The sequence below is a fragment of the Panthera uncia genome, chromosome A2 (genome assembly GCF_023721935.1).
Source record: "Panthera uncia isolate 11264 chromosome A2, Puncia_PCG_1.0, whole genome shotgun sequence".
Taxonomy (NCBI): domain Eukaryota; kingdom Metazoa; phylum Chordata; class Mammalia; order Carnivora; family Felidae; genus Panthera; species Panthera uncia.
The window spans coordinates 78849761-78871528 of record NC_064816.1 but is presented as its reverse complement, the minus strand read 5'-3'; the positions used below and the strand labels follow the sequence as shown (position 1 = coordinate 78871528).

The 21768-nt window shown below is 35.1% G+C and overlaps 1 protein-coding gene across 1 annotated transcript in view; it reads right to left on the bottom strand.

Annotated features, from left to right (window-relative positions):
- PHTF2 (putative homeodomain transcription factor 2) overlaps positions 1 to 21768 on the bottom strand; it is a 94200-nt gene that overhangs the window by 12542 nt on the left and 59890 nt on the right. The window contains exons 7-12 of the mRNA XM_049642856.1: positions 17384 to 17570; positions 15470 to 15625; positions 9667 to 9885; positions 3118 to 3246; positions 1192 to 1464; positions 831 to 962 (exon numbers count right to left, since the gene is read on the bottom strand). Coding sequence (XP_049498813.1) covers positions 831 to 962; positions 1192 to 1464; positions 3118 to 3246; positions 9667 to 9885; positions 15470 to 15625; positions 17384 to 17570 — 1096 coding nt within the window. The remainder of the gene's footprint in view (positions 1 to 830; positions 963 to 1191; positions 1465 to 3117; positions 3247 to 9666; positions 9886 to 15469; positions 15626 to 17383; positions 17571 to 21768) is intronic.

Sequence of the window (21768 nt, the reverse complement as noted above, 5' to 3'; positions counted from 1 at the left end):
TTAAATAGTAATAGGCCACTTCAGTGAGGATGCTCACTGATTAGTTTTTTAAATTCTTTTTTAAGCAGTGGGCTCCCTCTGCTGGCTTCTGATAACCATTCTAGGTACGAATAAAATCTTTAAGCTTCTGAATGAGTAGAAGTTGGTGAGATTTATGAAAAAAAGATTAATGTCAAGTCTAAAAAACAAAACCTATGAATAAACAAACAAAAAGCAGAATCAGACCTATAAATACAAAGAACAAACTGATGATTGCCAGAGGGAAGGGGGTGAGCGGATAGGCAAAATGGGCAAAGTGGAGTAGGAGGTACAGGCTTCCAGTTATGGAATGAGTAAGTCGCAGGAATAAAAGGCACAGGTTAGGGAATATAATCAATGGTATTGTATCAGTGCTGTAAGGTGACAGACGGTAGCTACATGTAGTGGTAAGCATAGCATAGCATAGCACACAGAGGTGAATGACTATGTTGTACACCTGAAACGAATGTAACACTGTGTGTCAACTATGCTTCGATTAAAAAAAATTAAAAATTAAAATTAAAAAAATTAAAAAATTAAAAATAAAATATAAATCTTGACAATCTGATCTTGAATGATCTACATAAAAATGTATGTAAGCCTTTCAGACCTCAGGTGTTTTATCTAAAGAACCAGTTAAACATTTATTTTCAATTTCTGAATATGGATTGAAAAGAACACTAAGTATGACCACGCAGCAGCATGTTGAGTACACAGGTGACTATACATTTAGACATATATCCATATTGAAAAAAGAGAAACTCTGAGAGGAAGGCAGCATGTTAAGAGTACTTTTATCACTACCATTCTACCTTAAGATAGGACCGGAGAGATAGCCACATTTTTATATTCTGTACTTTCTTCAACCGGAAATGAGGAACCTCAGATTTTCGAGCCCTCCTTGCAGATGTTAAATGTCCAAACAGTTTTGCAAAAAGTAATCGCTAAAAACAGATTAGGATAGGATTAATTTTCAAGTAGATTACCATAGAAAAACAAAAATCAACAAAATATGGCTTGTTATAGGATTGTATTTGCTTAAGTACTACAAAAACAAAACAGGAAAATAATTAGCGGGTCAAAATAATTTAATGAAATGCTAAAATACTTCAGAAATTATCTATTATGAAAAGGATAAAATATTCTCTATTCAAAATTCTATATTATACTCACCTGTTTGTAAGTTCTTTCTGCTACACAGAGCAAAAAAAAGAAAATCCACACAAGAGACACACGAACCACGAAACTTATTATAACCATAGAAAGAACTATGACATCTTCATTAGAACCAAATGCAATCACATAAAGTTCTGAAGCAGAGTGTGCTGTGAGTTGTTCCAAGTCTGTAGCTTGGGAGAGTCGGAAAACAAATGGAGTTAAACCCAGGATTAGAGAGATTGCATTTCCAAAAATCTGGTATCCTATTCCTGGTATATGGCTGTTCACCTATATTGAGAGAGAGAGAGAGAGAGAGAGACAGAAAGAAACCCAACTGTACATAAATTTTATCTACAGTAAAATGAATTCTATTAGGCATTATTTTATTTATAGCGGTATAAAATCATTTTGTTAAAATATATGAGTTTTAATACACAAATAATGAAATTTAAATTGACTCAAAGTTTGAGAGCATATTACAGGTAGATTGTAAGTCATTATATGTTCAGTTTTTAAAAACAGTTCATTATCAGATTTCTAATTCACTAAGTAGATGCAAAAGGATGAACTATTTTGGTCTTACCTAGGTCTGGGGAAAAAATTCTATAGATCTCACTATTTCAAAAGTTAGAAATATTCACAAATACTTCCATATTAAAAAGAATGAGATCTCATATCCACTTAAGCTCAGTACATAAAAAGAAAAATCTAGAATTACACTTATTTGATAAATTTGCAATCTGTGTTTTCCTTCAAAGAGCTCAGTATACAAATGGATATCTCCTTATACTTTAAAACCATTTTAAAAGAAAATGTGTTAGAGGGGGGAAAATTAAATAAAAAAGGGGAAAAAGGGAGAATTATGAAAAAGGAAACTGCAAATGAAATAATGGGAAATATAAGACTGGTAGGACTGGGAGGGATCTAGCTAACTTTCTATCATCATATTATACATTCTGGAAACAACCTGCTAGTTCACAGACAGCTAAGGTATGGAGCACCAACTAGATCCACATCTCCAGAGATTCCTTAGGAATATGTCATAGGATGGAAATCAATTTCTAGAGCAGTTACTTTAATTTCTGTCCTCCGTAAAGTATGCATAATAGTTCTTACATAATGAACAATGCATGGAAATTTAGAAGTGTAAGTAAAATTGGGGTGCCTGGGTGGCTCAGTTGATTAAGCTTCTGACTTCGGCTCAGGTCATGATCTCACGCTCTTGAGTTTGAGCCCGGAGTCTGGCTCTGTGCTGACAGTTCAGAGCATGGAGCCTGCTTCAGATTCTGTGTCTCCTCTCTCTGCCCCTCCCTCGCTCACACTGTCTCTCTGTCTCTCAAAAATAAATAAACATTTTTAAAAATTAAAAAAAAAGTCCAAGTTAAATCATGCCTAGTTGCCCAAGAGGAATCAGATAAAATTTAATAAGTAGTAATGATTTCATAAAAGACACAATTTCATAACTGAAATTAAAACCCATAGTATTTGTACTCTACCTCCTGAAACTACTCAAAACCTGTTACCTCTAGCTGCATTTACTTCTATATATTTAAGTGGGCAAGCAAGTATCAATATAAATATTCTATTTTGATTTTTTTAAATAATAAATGAAGCAGGAGGGAGGACACAGGAAAATAAGCCTTCATCAACACTTGTGTATGTCTAGCACAATTTGATCCATGAAAAGCAAAAGAAAGAATAACATAAAAGAAGAAAATTTTAAATTGCATCATCTGTTCTTAGTCAAAGAATTGAAACACTAAAGCATGACAGTGGTTTGGTGACAAATCACTGTATAAATCACAGACAGGACCAAATACAAATACTTTTTTTTCATGTTGAAGAAATGAGATAAGTTGTAAACATAACATCCTAGTAATTATTTATTATATTAATAATTGCTGTCTTATTCCTGAACTAAAAGAATATTTAAGCACTCACTCTGTTCATTATCATTCCACTGATTTCAAGCACAGACATGTCTGCTTTCTTGCAGTCATTGCCTTCCCATACTATAGCACTTATTTTCTCTAATCCCGGGTGGGAATTATGGAGCCAGGGCAAATGACTCTATAAAAAATAAACAGAAATTGGTGAATACATTTGTCACATTTCATAAATAAAACGTGTATATATATATAAAATACACTAAAAAACAAATTGGTGAATGCATTTATATTTTATAAAACAGAACATATGTATGTCTGAACACGGGTATACCTATATCTACATACACCCAATTTCAAAGACACTAAAATTCTATCTTAACATTAATTAGCATATACATTGAACAGATGGCATAAAAATTACAGTTATAAAAATGTGTACATTAAGAACTTCCTCTAATAGGTGTTAGGCAAGCTACTATTCAAAAATCCTCTAAAATGTGTCAGCAAAAGCCCTTAGTTGTCAATTGTCTACATAGCTACTAATATAGTAGTGTTCAAAAACAAATGGATATCAAATTGTTCATATTATTGACTCTCCAACTTACGGTTGTTCAATACAAAGCACATGACAGCTAAGATTTAAACCTCTCTGAAATACTAAACAGTGATACAATCTCATCCTGGAAGAGACTCTTCCGCATGCCCTTACCCTCATTATTTAATTTAGTTACTTTTCTGTATTTTAATCTAGCATTTCCCCAAAGGATTAACTTTTTTTTGTTCCTTTGAGTATATATTGCAAATGGAAGCACATGATACTAAAAGTACTCTCTCAATGTTTCAAGAAATAGAAAAAGGCAAAAAAAAAAAAAAAAAAAGAAAAGAAAAAAAGAAAAATTGAAAGCCTTAATACAAAGGATCAGATGCTTAAGTTTGTTTTTTTTGTTTGTTTTAGATAATTAAAATAATAAAACTTTGGGGTGCCTGGCTGGCTCAGTCAGAAGATGTGCCTCTTGATATTGCGGTTTTGAGTATGAGCCCCACATTAGCTGTAGAGATTACTTAAAAATAAAATCTTTAGGGGCGCCTGGGTGGCTCAGTCGGTTAAGTGTCTGACTTCGGCTCAGGTCATGATCTCATGGTTCGTGGGTTTGAGTCCCGTGTTGGGCTCTGCACTGACAGCTTGAAGCCTGGAGCCTGCTTCAGATTCTATGTCTCCCTCTCTCTCAAAAACAGATAAAACATTAAAAAATTTTTTAAATAAAATCTTTAAATAAATAAATAAATAAATAAAACTTCAAAATAGGATGGTTGGGGATTAAAGACAGCAACAAAATTCAACACTAATCTTTACCTTATCAGATATTCATGAGAAGTTAAAACATTAAAAGATTAGACCCAAAATGGCATGAATTTACATTACAGTATTACTAACTTATTTTTATAACATATTTCATTAAAATAACTTCTAACAATGAGTAGAAGAATCTACTATACTTATAGTTATTCTCTGAAGAACAGAAATGTGATTAAAATATGGTAAAGGTAAGTTTTTTGAAAACTTAAGGAATTGTTTTCCTGTAGGGAGAATAAAATTGCATTGATTTGTTTTGACTAAAGATATAAAATAGTCATTAATAATACGTAAGAAAACAGATATGGGAAGTTATTATCATTCTGAGTCGAACATTAATTTTCTGCATGTAAAGCTATATATACCAGGTTTACTATAAGCAGAATAAAAATTGATGAATAATTACAGGCAAACCGTAATGCCACTAGCCATATTATTAGCAAAGTTCTTTTACATTTAGTTTACTTGACTATGAAGAAGTTTTCTCTAAAAATTTATCTTTTCCAAAGATATGGTATTTTAATATACACTAACCATCATAGTATATATTTCATTATTGGAGAGCCTTCAAAACTGTTAAGACACTAGTTATTAACTATCCACTTAATTCCACAAATGAAAATTCCACAAAATATTCTAACTAGGATAAAAGTTATTTGTACCGAAATATGTATCAAACTTTCCACGGAAATTTAATCATTATGAAACAACATGGGCTCAAAGGCTAGGAAGAAGAGCTAGAAGCTGAATGCAGAGTGTAAAGCCTGGAGAGACAAGATTTCAACCACTGATTTACAGGCTTCTAATCTTTTTAAACTCTCAGTCTGTTAACAGTGAATTAAAGCCTTCCCAATTACATGAAGCAAGGCATATCAAGGTCTATCTAGGACAGAAATAGGAATTCAAGAAGTTCACCCTCCAAAAGTATTCATTTTGCCCAGTCACCTTTGCAGTTACTTTACTTAGCATTTGATATCATCTTCCTATTTCTAGAAAGCCAATAGGTAGGAGAAAGAGAGCAACTAGAAACTGGTGAATTTAAAAAAACTTAACTGGAAAAAAAAAAAAAAGAAAGAAAAACCCAACCCAACCCTGTATCTGTGTGTGTGAAATATATTCTGAAACCACAGTCTTGTTGCAACATGTGCTGTCTACAGTGTATGAAGAGCAGCATTACATGAAATGCTTTTTCAGAAAGGCTCAAGGAAAACTGAATAATTCCATTTCATAATTTTATCATATAGGTTCTTCTTGGTATATTTTTCAGACTAAAATCTGGATCCTCATTCAAAATCTCAACTGCTTTGTTTCATGTTCATTCAAAACTGCCTGAAAACATTAACACTTAATTGGTTCCATGTTTTATTTCAAGTAAATTCACCATGACAACCGCTTTACTGCAGTTTCTACCTGTGGGAACTGTACCCATTAAAATCTGGCTTCACCTACTGCAAAATGAATTTCACTTGAATATGGCCTCATACTTTATTATATACTCAGCCATGACTGGGGGAGAGAAGTTTTCTGCTGTAGAAATGTTTCAGTTACTATTTCCAAAGAAAATAAAACAAACAATAAAACAAAACTACAGATTTGGTGACATCCTGCCTAGAACACACAGATTCAGATGCTCATTGTTTCTTCGTAAGGAGGTATTTTTCAGTTTTTATGGTGGGCAGAAAACGGTCCTCCAAACCCAATAAACCCAATACAGATCTTAGTCTAATAAGAAAAAACTGGTAGCTTTTCATTAAAGGGAGCTAATTTCCATTACATGGCTACTATTAAAACTGAAGATATGAGCTCATTTTTTAGAAGCCTGAGAATAAGAAATGTGTGTAAAATCAAGTCTTTAATCCACAAGCAAAACCAATGTAAGTCTGTGATACTGTAATTAATATGCAGAGTAGAACATTAAAAATCGTACCAAAAAGGAGCAGAGTAGTGGGATAGATTTAGGGCCAACTAATTCTGTACAGCATCCTTTAAAAACAATTTGGAATGCTTTGAAAAAACTGTATTTCCTTTCATTCACTCAATTTTTGTTAAACACCTACTAAGTACCAAGCACTGTGTGATACAACTATGAGCAAAAGAACACACAGTCCCTGTTTCTATGCCTCTGATGGTGTCACTGGGAAAATAGCTCACAGGCATTTTCCTAAACTTCAATTTCAGCTCTCTGCCCAGTGACTTAGATGAATATCCAGGTGACTCATCCAACAACCTGTTCTCATGGATTGTTTCTTATTTTTTGCTTCTTAAATTCCAAGGACCTTCAGCTACTCCCATGGCCATAGTCTGGGCCTTGGACTGAATTGCTCGACTTCTCATCTTACCAGGTCTCACAAACCTTCAATTCTAAAACACTTCTGAACACACCTATCCTTCAGTCTATCCCCTTCTTGGTTTCATTTTCTTCTCTATCTAACATTGTTTGGACTCTTAGCATTTCCATTATTTCATGGTCTCTCCTGTTCCTTGAATAACAACTATTTACTGAGCACCTATATTGTATGACTTTGGGTGTGTTATTTAATTCTGAGCCTCAATTTTCTCATCTATGAAATGAATATATAACCATATATATAAAAGATACACTACACTGTTGTAGGTTGTGAAAATTATATGACATAATGCTTCTAGATTACTATGCACAGTGCCTGGCATGTAGTGAATGCTTTTTAAATGTTTGCTTTATTGATTACCACGACTGTATTTCAGAGACTATCACACAACTGTGTGGATTGAGCAATCACAAATTCATGGTTTCAGATTCCATCTGGACCCTCAACAATATGGCAGTGTGACTCTTAATGTGTTCATTGGCTTGAATACATGCACAAACAAACTCTCTTCACTTTTCACAAATGATAACTATGAGCCGTCACCACCAATCCTATCATCTCACTTGTTGTTAACAGACCTCCTGGCCTCCTGCACTACATTAGGCAATAATCCTTTCATCATCTTACTAATTTTTCTCTGTGCACTTACTACTCCTCCTATTTCAGCAGAAGATGTGATCCCCTTCCTATCAAAGGCAAAACTTCCTAATTATGGTTCCCCTCTAGAATCCTAAGAAATCTCATTCAACAACTTCTTCTCCTGTATCTCTTCAGTCCTTCCCTCCTGGGTTTCCCCTATGTACACAGGTGCTCAAATATCTCACATCTTGGGGGGGGGGGGGGAGAGGGGGGTGGAGTCAAAACATTCCCTCAATTCTATTTCTCCATCTTTTAACAATGTTTATGGCTTAATTTGTAGCCCAAAGTTTTAAATTTTAGGATATTTGAATTATTGATTGCCTCATTTTGATATTTGAATGTGCTTCTTGTGTTCTTCTTTAAAAAATTCTTCTCTTACCAAAAGTAACAAAGATTTTTCTCCTATATTTTCTTGTAAACATTTTAAGGTTTTGTTTCTTCACATTTAGGAACTATCTGGAATATATTTTTGTATATGAATAATCATTTGATCTATAACTATATACTGAAGAGTTCATTCTTCTCCCAATGGTTGTAATGCCACTTACGTCATATATTAGAGATCCATGTAACATGCACTACTTCAGGGTTTTTTATTCTGTCCCATTGGTCTATTTGTTTATACACTGTCTTGGTCTGCTTGGGCTGATATAAGAAAATACCACAGAATTTCTATGGCTTAGAAACAATAGAAGTCTATTTCTCACAGTTCTGGAGGCTCGAAGTCCAAGATCAAGGTGCTGGCAGTTTTGGTGTCTGATGAGATCCCACTTCCTGGCTCAGAGACTGCCTTCTTTTTGCTGTAACCTCATAATGGTAGAAGGGGCAAGGGAGCTCTCTGGGGTCTCTTTCATAGGGCACTCTACATATTCATGAGGGCTCCACCCATATAACCTAATCACCTCCTAAAGGCCCTATCTCCAAATACCATCACCTTGGGCTTTAGGTTTCACCGAAGGAACTGGTGAGTGGGAGGGGGAGGGCATAAACATTCAGTCTATAGCAGACGCCCATAGCATACTATCTTTATTACTGTATGTACTTTCTAAGTAAGTTTTTATATCTGGCAGGGAAAGTCTCCCTGTTGTTCTTCAAAACTGCTTCAGTTATTCTTGACATTTTGCTCTTCAATGTGGACTTTAAATCAGTCTAAGTTCAACCAGACAGGCAAACAAACATAACTGGTGTAATTTTGATAGAAAAAGCAGTGATAATGGACATCTCTGAGTGTTTCTGCCTTTAATAGAAACACTTCTAAAATCTCATCATTATAGGTTTTTAGAAGCTATAGCTCTTTGATAGCTACCTTTTAGTGGATTAAGGAAGTTCCCTTCTACCTCTAATTTTCTAAGAGTTTAGTTGTTGGTTTTATTTTTAGGATTTGATGAAAAGTTAAATAAGAGAAAGAAGAGGAAGAGTGAAAATTTTAAATAACCACCGTGTTTCTGGACTGGTGAGTGGATGGATGGAGATGTCACTCACTAAGATTTTGAGTCCCAGAAGAAAAACAGATTTATAAGGGAAGATGGGGTGTTTGGTTAAATTTGAGATACTGGTGGAACATTCAAAAGAAGATATGCTATAGAGGTGTGCTGTCCAATATGGTACCCTATTCACATGTGGCTATTCAGTACTTGAAGTGGCTAGTCTAAATAAGTTGTGCCTGTCAGGGCTTACAATAGATTTTGAAGACTTAGTATAAAAAAAGCAAAATATTTCATTAGTATTTTTCACATTGGTTGTAAGTTGAAGTGAAAATATTTTGAATAAACTGGGCTAAGTAAAACATATTAAAATTAATTTCACCTTTTTAAACATTTTAAATGAGGCTACCTGAAAATTTAAAATTACATATGTGATTCTCATTATATGGGCTCTTAGGAGATATAAATCTGGCATTGAGATATAGATTTGTGAATTATAACCTTATAGGTGGAGTTAAGGCCATGAGTGCTGGTCTGACCATGAAGTATGCTGAGGGAGAAAAGGACTAATGCATCTAAAACACAATTTGACTTACAAAACTCCATTTACCAACAACCTCTCAGTAGCAACATCAGAGACACAACCATAATATAAATACTGAGATTCTATGTTCCAATGAAGCCAGACCACAGCTCACATAAAAAGGAAAAAAAAAAAAATCACAGGAATATTACTTTAATTGAATGTAAGCTTTTTCTTTACCTCTATAAAATTTGTATATACATTCAAAAGAGCTGGACTGAGAGCCCCAAATAACCCAATGCTGTAAACTAACCTGATGAAAAGGGTCGTCTCTATATTCTTTTTTCACACTTGGATTAATTTGAGGATTTTCCATATCTGTCTCACTGGTACAAGATGACCGGCACTCTGCACAGTGTAACAAGTCTTCCCATAATACATCTTCTGTTTCAGATTCTGGCCTTGTACTCTCAGAATCCTGTCTGGAACTTGAACAGCGAGAGCTGCAACTAGTACCCGATTTAGGGGCATCCTGAAATCAAGATATTCTTTGACATTAATACAATTTATGTACCCTTTCCAAATCAAAGGATTCTATCAGAACCATACTTTGCTACTTTTTGCTGCAATGACAAGTACACTGTCAAATGACAGTGAAATAGCAAAACATTAAAGATATATATTAGTGTTTAAGGAGTAACAGAATTTTTTTATTATCAAAAATCTATTTGATTTCACATCTCAGCTCAAGTGTTATTTTGCATGCAAAGGTTGTGCTTGTTTTCTCTTAAATTTTTATACAAAGTTCAGAATTCAGGCAAGCAGAGACCAGCCTAAGTTCATATGAACTGTATAGTCAATGAATATTAACCAACTTTAACCGATGTGTTTAACGTATTTTGAGTATTAAGAGTATTTTCTTACTCTCATTTTTTTTTTTTAGCAACAGTGGATCTCATATACCTACTGTTTTTGTTTTTCAAACAGAAGTTCAAGAAACTGATGTAAAACTGGTAAATAATCTATACCAGGAAGATAACTGCCAACTCATGTTTTTGAGGTCATCTATGGTACAAAAGTGAAACCTAAAAGGTACAAGTTACATAATTTCTAATCAATTTACTTCTTTTCCTAGGAATTGTTATTGTATAAAATAAATATTCTGAGTAAAAGTTTGATTTAATAATTGAAAACGGAGTGCCTGAGTAGCTCAGTTGGTTAAGCATCTGACTCTTGGTTTTGGCTCCCGTCATGACCTTATGGTTTGTGAGATGGAGCCCCACATTGGGCTCTGCACTGACAGCACGAAGCCTGCTTGGGATTTTTTCTCTTCCTCTCTCTCTGCCCCTCTCCTGCTCGCTCACATTCTCTCTCTCTCAAAATAAATAAGCTTAAAAAATAATTCAAAATAACTTTTACTGAATAAAGAATGGTAATCCTTACAGCCAAGTATGCTGAAATTTTCACATTTATTTTTAGCTATCCTATGTCGTCACTAAGACTGTCAATTTAACCTCTAAAATGTTTTATGTGTATCTCTTTCTCCTTCTCATGCTATCACCAGCTTTTATCATCTACACTTTGTTTGCTATAAAGAGGCTCCTAACTGACCCCTATCCGAAAGGCCTTCCCCACTTTCCAGATTAATCTTCCAAAAGTGCAGCTTTTTTCCATTCCTCTGACCAAAGTCCTTCTGTGACTTCACACTGCTCTCCTGGATAAAGTTCAAATTCCTTCACCAGCATGATTGTCTTCAAATGTGCTATTCTTTGGACTTTGGTTCTCCACTTGTCCCTACCACAACCTTCTCCTCCAGTGACAAGGGGCTACTCCCCAGCCCCTAAACCTGTTTGTTCTTTGCCACTCTAGTCTCTAATTATGTTCCTACCTTGTATCCTACTCTCCTTTACAACCTACTCAACCAAGCGTCTGGAAAATGCCATCTGTATCCCTTTCTAGGTGGCTTACCTTGTTTCTGACCCTTAGTTTAGTCTTCTACCAAGGGGGAATAAAACCACCTATCTTAATTAAAGAGACACTGAAAATTAAATGAGCACTGTAGCTTTTAAGACAAACCAGGTACAAAGCAGGGGCTCCACAAATGTTATTCTGGAGCCTTCTAATTTTTTTTTTAACGTTTATTGATTTTTAGACAGAGAGAGACAGAGCATGAACAGGGGTGGGTCAGAGACAGAGGGAGGGAGACACAGAATATGAAACAGGCTCCAGGCTCTGAGCTGTCAGCACAGAGCCTGATGCGGGGCTCGAACCCACGAACTGTGAGATCATGACCTGAGCCGAAGTTGGACGCTTAACCGACTGAGCCACCCAGGCGCCCCTGGAGCCTTCTATTTAGAGTGATCCCTTTGTCCCTGAAGTGAGGTATTATTATTTATTTTCATGACAATAAATTTTACATTCCTATTCAGCATCTATAATATTGTCTGTTATTAAATATTCATGTACTTCATATGCTCAAATAAGTCATAACTCTCAATTATACTGTAAGTCAATGAAAGACAAAAACCATTTTTTTGCCACCCTCACCACAAGTTAACAAAATATCTTGAATGAATGAGACAGGTTATTGATAATTAATTTACTGATATTAGAATGGAGCACCATGAAAACACATTTAGTGTGCTGATTACGGATTTGTGGGAGAATTATATGTTTGAAGGAGAAGTAAAAGTGTTTTGAAAGAGTTGAGCAGGAAAGTAAGTAAAGAAATCAAAATAAAAAAATACAGAAAGAAAAAAGGTAAAAATCAGTCTGCTTTGTCTTATAAAAAGCACTCCAAAAATATATGATTCACTAATGCCAACCAGAATACTTGAAGCATAAGCAGTTTTCATTACAACTGTTTTCATTAGCTAGCAAGGCACAGAATGCATTAGGAAACCAGTAATGGCTAGTTTAAATTTTTTGATAAAACTAGCTAATTATCTATCATTAATTTCTGATGTAGATTTGCTAATCAGATACAGAAATGAGTAACAGGATTAAAGCCCTGATGATTATTTAACTGAAACTAATGGGTGATTTTAGGGATAAGAAAATATCTCTAATTCTTTACAGATGCATTTTGCCAAATACTGATTAATAAGTGGGCTACTTTACAAATGTAAAATCTAAAAATTATGGTCTATAACTGATTACATGCCAAACAGAATTTTGCCTGCAATATTTAGGTGATTAATGGCCACTTTGGATTCCACTACAAATTGCTGAATAAGGGCTAAAAATTAGAAATTTCTGAATTGAAGAAAGAAGCTCAAGTTAATAGCTCATTTAATTTGGTTTGCTCTGCTCATTTTAAATCATTTTAGACATTTAGCTAAAACTGAGCATATAATCAAATTAAGGGGAGAAAAAATATTTATTTGAAAGGAATAAGAATTTATAACATAAATGCTTTGTGCCAGGTAATTGTGCAAATCTTATTTAATCCTAACAATCCAATGAGGCTTGTCTCTCTCCACTGTACAAATGCAGAAAGTGAGACTCAGAGAAGTTAAATAACTTTTCCAAAGTCACTTAAATATTCTAAGTCCAAGCCCACAGTTTCTTTATTATGACTGCCATCAAAACTGAAACCTAATTTTCAATAGGGAATAAAAACTGAAAGGTATTTGTAGAGTTAAACAAAGCAGGATGGGGCAGGCAACTGGGCAAATGCCTAAAAGAAGGTATCAATTCCACAGGACATCCCCTATGCCAGATAATCAAGTAACTCTACCACCATCTTCCCAACAGGAGACTAGAAGAAGACAACCAGATATACATAGTGGATAGTAGAAAAAGGCAAAAAACTGGGGCAGAGGTGGGGATGGGAGAGTTGAGGGGTGGGAGGAAAGAAGGTTAAGTGAAAGTCTACATATTGAATGACAAGACCACCTCATTCCCAATCTCCTTGATGCCAAACATTACGGCAGCCTAATATAATATCTGCCACCCAAACCACCAAAGATTGGATGATTCTTCCTGAAAAACTAAAATCCCCTAAAAAGTGTATCTATAGATATTGACATTCGAGAGCCTTATAACAAATGGCTGTATCCCTAACCACTCATTTTATAGTGAAGACCACCAGTTCCACCCAAGCACAAAGTGCTTCCCAAAATGATTCCTTTGTGCCTCAACCTGAAAGAAAAAAATATCACCAGTAATTTGAAAAGAACAGAATAATATATACATAAAGAAGTAAAACAGTATTACAACACTATGGCTATCTGTCTCAATTTTACTTATTCAAAGGAGGTTTCATTTTGCTTTTTTTTTTTTTTTAATGTTTGTTTGTTTTTAAGAGAGAGAGAGAGAGAAAAAGAGTGCAAATGGGGGAGGTGCAGAGAGAGCAGGAGACAAAGAATCCAAAGCAGGCTCCAGGCTCTGAGCTGTCAGCACAGAGCCAGATGCAGGGCTCAAACTCGCAAGCCGTGAGATCATGACCTGAGCCAAAATCAGATGCTTAACCAACTGAGCCACCCAGGCGCCCTTGTTTTGCTTTTTTAAAATACCTTGTGAGGTTGATTTGAGAGTCAAAATTTTCTTGAACTGAAATGTAGTTTTTAAAGAGATTTTTTTTTAAGTGTTTATTTAATTTTGAGAGAGAGAGAGAGACTGAGCCCAAGCAGAAGAGGGGCAAAGAGAGAGGGAGACAGAGGATCTGAAGCTGGCTCCATGCTAATAGCAGAGTCCAATGCTGAGCTCAAATTCATGAACTGCAAGATCATGACCTGAGCCAAAGTCAGACGCTCAACCGACTGAGCCATCCCAGTGCCCCTGAAATGCAGTTTTTAAAATATGTTCTAGTCTAAAGCTCCTCACTTTACAGATAAAGAATCTGAAGACAAGATTTTATTTTTAGGTAATCTTTTACATCATTAAAAAAAGATTGAAAACAATCAATGCCGATTTGCTACTTATCAGCCTTATTTAACCTGAAACCTGGAAGATTTTAAGCAACATATTTATTTAAAAGTTAAGATCAGTAGAATATTGGTCTGCCCTTCAAGAATCTCAATAGTTCAAAATATAGCTGCAAATCAAGAAGAGCAAAGATTATGGGGTAAAAAAAAGTACCTCCAAAGCCAAATAATTTATTCTCTTAGAGAGTGGAGACTTCTTTCTATAAGAGGTCCTGAAATCCCTTCTAGTACCAACTGACTTCTAACGATACCTAGTGTAACACTGAGAAATTAACGAGACTGAATTTCACAAGTATATCAGATGATCCAGGTGAACAGGCAATGAGCAGACACACTGGCATTAGTGTCTGCCTAATGGCAGCCACTGAGAGAAGAAACATAGCCACAGTTACCAGCAAGATTAAACAGAGCTACAACCACAGAGAAGAATGTACAAAGAAGTAACTCTTCTAAGCTTAAAACAATCAAGGTATTCACACTCACAGCAAGCATAATGTATGATTTTTCAAAAGTATAGCCCTAAATCATCCAGGAAAAAATTCTAGTATAGTCTCAAAAGAGGAGAAGGCAATGTTTATCAAAAAGTGACATAAGTGACATCTGCCTTGAAGTCAGGTAATGAAATTTTCTGTCCTTAGAATAAAAACTAAAAATACAATTGAATGAAATTCTTTTTCTATTTAAATAGTTTCAAGAGATGTGAAAAAGCTGGAAAAGGGTTTAGAGAAAACCAAATATTAATAAAGAAAGAATCAAAGAAGAAAAAATAATTGAATTTTATACTATAGGAAACTCAATAACTAGTAATAGTAACATGAAAGTCACTTGGAATGATAACTCTACTACAATCAAGAAGCTATAAAGCCTTTCATACTGTGAAAAAGACTAACACAGGCGTTCACAGATTCTCTCTCTCTAGGATGGTTGTCTTTAAAAGCAAACAATGAACTGAATGTATGAGAGTCTTTGGAGAAAATGCACAAAACGAGAACAAATGTGTAGCTATCTATCATGTGTGGAATACACAAATCTAAAACTGCTACTCTATAAACCCAGGTCATATAACAAGGTATTCATACTGATGGGATATATTTATTTCAGTAATTTTATTCAATTGTTGAAAAGAAGCTGTAAATTAGTAACATATAAGTAAGTATGTATACATATACATAAGGACAACGTATATACCTCATTAGGGTAATGTTTCTTATAATGGTGTGATTTTCTGTTTCGAAGAATGTTCTCAGAAGTCCTGTCCACATGACGGCGTAACGGATATCCTGTTTCAGGGCCTTCTTCACTGGAGACTTCATCAGAAACATTTGTTATTGTCCTTTGAGTATCCTAAGTTGAGAGTACAGGAAGAGACTTATTGGTAATTTATGACTGAATTTGTTACTTTAAAACTGTAAGAGTTTAAATTATACATACATACACATATGTCTTCAAAAACCTAAAAGTGATTGATTAGTATTACCTGATTTTCTTTAAAAATGTCTTAAGTTAGTGACTATACTGTTATTTCAATTTTAAGAGTAATTCAACAGCTATTTGTCAAATACTGTCCTATAAAATTTCTGCTCACAAAAGGATGAGAAATAGATTCGAAAATTAAGAAATATAAAATAGGATAAAAGAAGAACAGAGACCATTTATTTAAGAGGAACTGAGAAAACCGAGATGAACTTATTATACTATTTCTACAAACCCAAAATGCGGTCAGTTATAAGCCCATTACTGGTTTAATAATGGCTTATGAGGCAGGGGGAAGTGAATGGCAGTTGTATGTATGTGCATATCAGACAGACGTTATGTCCATACCAATTTGTAAGAGACATCCAGAGTTTGGAAATTCTGAAACTGGGAGACTCCAGAGCTTTAGTTTTGATTTTCTCAATAAACTCATATAACTTTAGTAGGTAATACACAGCTAAAAATGTGTTTGAAAGCGGTAGGACTAAAAACTTATCTGGTGAATGATGATAGTGATGTGAAGCTCACAGTATTAAAGAGCTAAATGCTTCCAAAATCTAAAATCAGAGTAAGGGACTCTATTTCACTGCACCCCATGGTATTTATTGTATGCTACTGGTACTGAAAATACATGTATTGTCAAGTGGTAACACATATTTCACTCAAACCTAAAGAAGCAACATAAATGTTCATGCTCACATTCTATATGTAACAGAAGCAAACATCTTTTAATTTGGCCATACTGTTTTATTGTAACAGTTTTTTAAAGAAAAAAATTACTTAACAAAAAAACCTGAAAGAAACAAAGAGATATATAATATTACAATAGGCTTTGTTACAATAAATGCTGGATTTCTTTATTATTTTGGAAAAGTAAACAAACAATTGCTATCCTTAACAAATGTCATCAATAAGAATTTTTTTTCAAATTAAAAACAAAACAAAACGAAACAAAACAAAACAGAACAAATGTGCTGACACCAAAGGTAATGAAATGAAAAACAGGTAATATTTTCTTATGGAGAACATGGATGGAAAGCCACATTCCTAGTTCAGTTTCTAAAATAATTTAAATGTTCCATTTAAAACAAATTCTCACACACACAGAGAAACGAGGAAAGAGAAGGTAGGTTTAACAAACATCAGTTATAAATTATAAAGAGCTTTAACATTTAAAATTTTTTTAAATGTTTTTTAATTTATTTTTGAGACAGAGACAGAACATGAGCAGGGGAGGGGCAGAGAGAGAGGGAGACACAGAATCTGAAACAGGCTCCAGGCTCTGAGCTGCCAGCACAGAGCCCAACGTGCGGCTCAAACTCACGGACTCTGAGATCATGACCTGAGCTGAAGTCAGACGCCCAACCGACTGAGCCACCAAGGCAACCCCAAGTGCTTTAACATTTTGGAAAAATTGGAGCCATCAATCAATTCAGAAGGCACCAAGTTACACTAGCGATCAAATTTAATCAAGTAACTTTATTTTCAGCTTTATCAGTGTGATTTGTAAAGGCTACAGAATAAATTCTGGAAAAAATACATACTTCAAAGGTGATTCCGATGTCTAAGTCACTTTCCATCAGCTGATAAAAGATCACACAAACAAACAATTTTAAAAATCACACTTACTTTGCTGGAAATGTTCCTCAGTGTTCCTGTGTGCCACGTTGTCTCTTCTGGTCCAACAGTTTCACACTGAGGTTCATGGCTTTGTATTCCCTCCTCACTGCTTTTAACAGTTTTTTTCCCTTCAAGGGATACATAGCCATTGTCAGTCTCAGTTGATTTATCAATTGAATTCTTCGCTTTCTTTGATCTAAAAAGAAGAAATTGCAGAAGCATGTTATGTAGACCTAGCTTATTTTCATGGGTTACTGATAGAAATTATGCTCTGTTAAAAATTAAATCTGGTAGTTATTTTTCAGAATTTTAATGGCTATCTTATTTTTTACAATAAATAATTTAGAAATAGAATACCTATCATAAAAAGTAAGTCAATAATTGTCAATCAATGTCCTAATTTAGCTTACTTGATTGGTTTTGAGGTCTTAACAAATATCAATTCTAAGAGACATGCCCTAACTTATCAAATGATTCTTGATTAAAATCACTTGGTCTTTATGAAAAATCTATGATCAAAACTTTGCCCTTTTTATTACAGTTAATAATATATTTTAAATTTTTGTTTAAAAACTGTTTCTAAGGGTGCTTGGGTGGTTCAGTTAGTTAAGTGTTGACTCTTGATTTCAGCTCAGGTCATGATCTCAGGGTTGTGAGATCGAGCCCCAAGTTGGGCTTTGCACCGACAGCACGGAGACTGCTTAGGATTCTCTCTCTCCTTCTCTCTCTGCCCCTCCCCAACTTGTGAGTGCATGTGCTCTCTCTCAAAAAATAAATTTAAAAACAAAAAACAAAAAAACTGTTTCTATAATTATTAGATTAAATTGTGACTGGTGGTTTATCTTGGTTTTAATACTTTTGCTTACCCCAATACTTTACTATTAGTATATATAAATAAATATCTCTGATAAATTCATTGTAGTATACAAAGGAGCCATATAACCTTTTGTAGCATAAAAATATGTTAAGAAAGGGAAAACTTTATAATACAAGTTTCTGGGCACCTAGGTGGCTCAGTCAGTTAAGCATCTGACTTCGGCTCAGGTCATGATCTTGCAGTTCACAAGTTAGAGCCCTGCATCGGGCTCTGTGCTGACAGCTCAGAGCCTGGAGCCTGTTTCAGATTCTGTGTCTTCCTCTCTCTCTCTGCCCCTGCCTCTGCTCTCTTTCTCTCTCTCTCAAAAGTAAATAAACATTTAAAAAAATTAGAAAGAAATATAACTAATGGAAGAAGTAGACATGAACAACGCAAAGAAAATAAAGAAGTAACCTCTTTCACCCACTAGAAATACTCTGGAAAAAATATTAGCATCATGTAGCCATTAATTACCTAAAAGGCTACCACTGAAATTCTTCACTTATAGGAATTTAATTATTTTCAATACATAAAATACAACATGTAAAATAATAAACAAGACTTTTTGATTAACAGGCCAATGCTTGAGGAGTCTTTTTCAGAGACTCTCAGAGACTACAGAGGGTGAAAGAATAGCTATCCAAAAGAAATAGCAGAAATACAGTGGAAGTCCCACACAAAATTAAAATGTGCTCAATGCAGATTAAGCCTAAATTATTAAGCCTGTATTATTAAAAAGCAATTGCATTTAACTTTATTTAAATAAATCCCCTTGAATTTTCTGCAGAGTATCAGACTTGCAGGAAAAAAAAATTATATTGCTTTTTTTAAAGGCCAAAAAACAAAATTTTTTAAAAATGCACACAAAAAACATATCTTTAATACTATAGTTAACTCAGTCGTATTGGAATCTTTTAGAACTTTGTAGGACCTTAGAACTCACCTATTCTAAATGCTCATTTTGGAAACAATGGATCAGAGATATAAAGAGATCTAAGTAATCTAAGTAACTTATATAAGGTGACAGAACTAGTTAGAGGCAAAGCCAGCATTAGAATACAGACCTTCTGACTATGAAGGTAACTATATTCTCCACACTACCTCCAAGTGCCTCCTCTTGGGGAAATTGCCTGATGGGATTTCTTAACACACTCATCAAAGCCTAAAAAGCTTTTGTTTTATACAAACAGGCCTCTCTTCTTCCTGATCTTCTCCTGCAAGGTTACTAAATGGTACAGACCACACTTCCCATAAGCTTCGCAGATGTCTGATGCCTTCTAGTCATTCAGAACACATCTCCATAGAGTTGCAAGACTCAGAAGCCCAATCTCCTGACCCTTTTCTTTCTATATGACCCTAAGAGATGGAGAGACCAAGGGAATGAACCATTGAACAAAGATCACTTAAGAGTTACAGAGGGAAGGAGGAAAATGGATTAAAGTAGAGAGGAGAAAGGGCAAAACAGAAGATAAAAGATGCAGAGAAAATGTGTGACCCTCTCTGCCTCAGGAATAAAGTGATAAAATCATCAGTTATTAATTGTTCCCTTCACATCTCTCCCTTAAACATTGCGCAACATGTGGATATAGAAAAAGACCTAGGGAAATAAAGTCTTGATATTTCAAAAATGTGAGAATTGAAAAGCTAGACCAGTGTGCTGGAAAGGGATCTATGAAGGTTCTTAGAAATTACACTGGGGTGGAAAAACGGGGAAAAGGAGATGAATGGGATGAAAGAAGACTGGAAAATTGGTAGAACTATTAATCAGACAGGATATGCAAGAGGAGAAATTTATCTTAGAAGATGGAAATGCTGGCCCTCAAGGGCCTAGGAACATCCTTAGAAAGATCACTAGGCAGTTGAAAACACAGGCCTGGAGGCCTATAGTCAAAGTAGAAAAAATAGCTGAAAACCTGCAGAGTGAACCAGAACCCTAAAGGGCAAAAAGATAAAGGCCTAGGGAAAAGGGCTTTGAATCAGTAGTAACTGCTGCCTCTGGGATTTTTCTGAGGGGAATGTACTCTTGGTGGAGGGGAGGATGGAAGTACTAGCAGTAACCCATTCCACATACCTTTCTGCTATCTCCCTTCCTCTCTTCTTTATCTCTACTTCCAATCTTCTCTGGATTGTTTCTTTCCCCACTATCTCCTCAAAGTACATGGAACACCCTCAGGAGACATCAACAGTAAGTTACTAAGCTATAGCAGCTTTCTGATGTTTCTCACAAACTAAATGCAGAGAAGTTGCAAACCAAGCTGAAAGGACAAAGAACATAGCAAATATAAGTACCACCCTCAGAGTTTACAAAGTAGCTCAAAATACAAACAGGCAGCTTGGCAGTGGCTGGTAGTAAGGGCTCTTGCTTGAGAAGTGCTGCAGTGGGGCAGCAGGGCAGACCGGTGGCAGCCAATAATAGCACCCCATTCAAGGACAATTCTGGGGCAAGGTGTCAGGTGTAGCCCAATGGGGTTTTGGGAATGGGCTACAAATGGAGACTAACTGAATAAATAAGTATACTGAGGACAATGGGAATCAGATTTTTCAGTGATAGAGAAGGAACATGTGAATATAAAGAAAAGATAAACTTTGAGGTACCATATTTGAATTGGAGCTATCATTGCAAAGTAATGGTTTATAATACATCTAAATATAGAAATAAAAGTAGAGGGATACACACACACACACACACACACACACACACACACACACCACTTTCCAGCTCTGCCCACTAAGAAGGTCTGGGAGTTTTAACACCACAACAGCAATGAGCACTTTTAGAACTCAGATCTTGCTTTCTATATACCACCCTCCTCGAAGAAATGGATGACTCCAGGGCTGAGACAGAGGAAGTACAAGCCGAACCTAAAACATTTTGTTGTTCTAGAAAGTAAGAAAGTGATCAAGGAATGATAGGGAAATATGAAAAAGACAAACTGCTCAAAGGGGCTCCACTGGCCAAATTTAGGCCAATCTGATCATCAAAATGAATAATGACATTAACCAATTGAATAAAATGAAAATCTAGGAATAAATAAGGGAAAGCTTATCCTTAAAGCAGAATGTCAACTAATAAATGCAGAAGAAATGACAGAGAAAGAAAAATCACCATTCGGCAACCACCATAATTCAGGCAATAATCATCAAATAGATGCTAAAACTAGAAGGTGAAGGTAGGATGAGAAAGAAGTTATTTTTATAATCTTCATGTGTCTCCACACAGGAGATTTGTTGATTATAAAGGGAAAAGTAAATATACAATGGAGAAATCTGGTAGATATTATATTAAGTGATTAACATCAATATCAGCAGTAAAGGAACAAATTTACTTTGTTTTCCATCTGATAGGATGCAATAAGAACTAAGTATCACTTCTCTGATATTCCTGCCAAAAATGCATAACTTGGGTTTAATCATGAAGAAACATCACACTACTAACTCAGTATTATGCTGCTAAATGTTAAACAACCAGCTCTACAGTCCTTGTTTGTAGTGTTTCCTGATTTCCATGGTGTAAGTAATCCCACCATGGCCAGTTTCA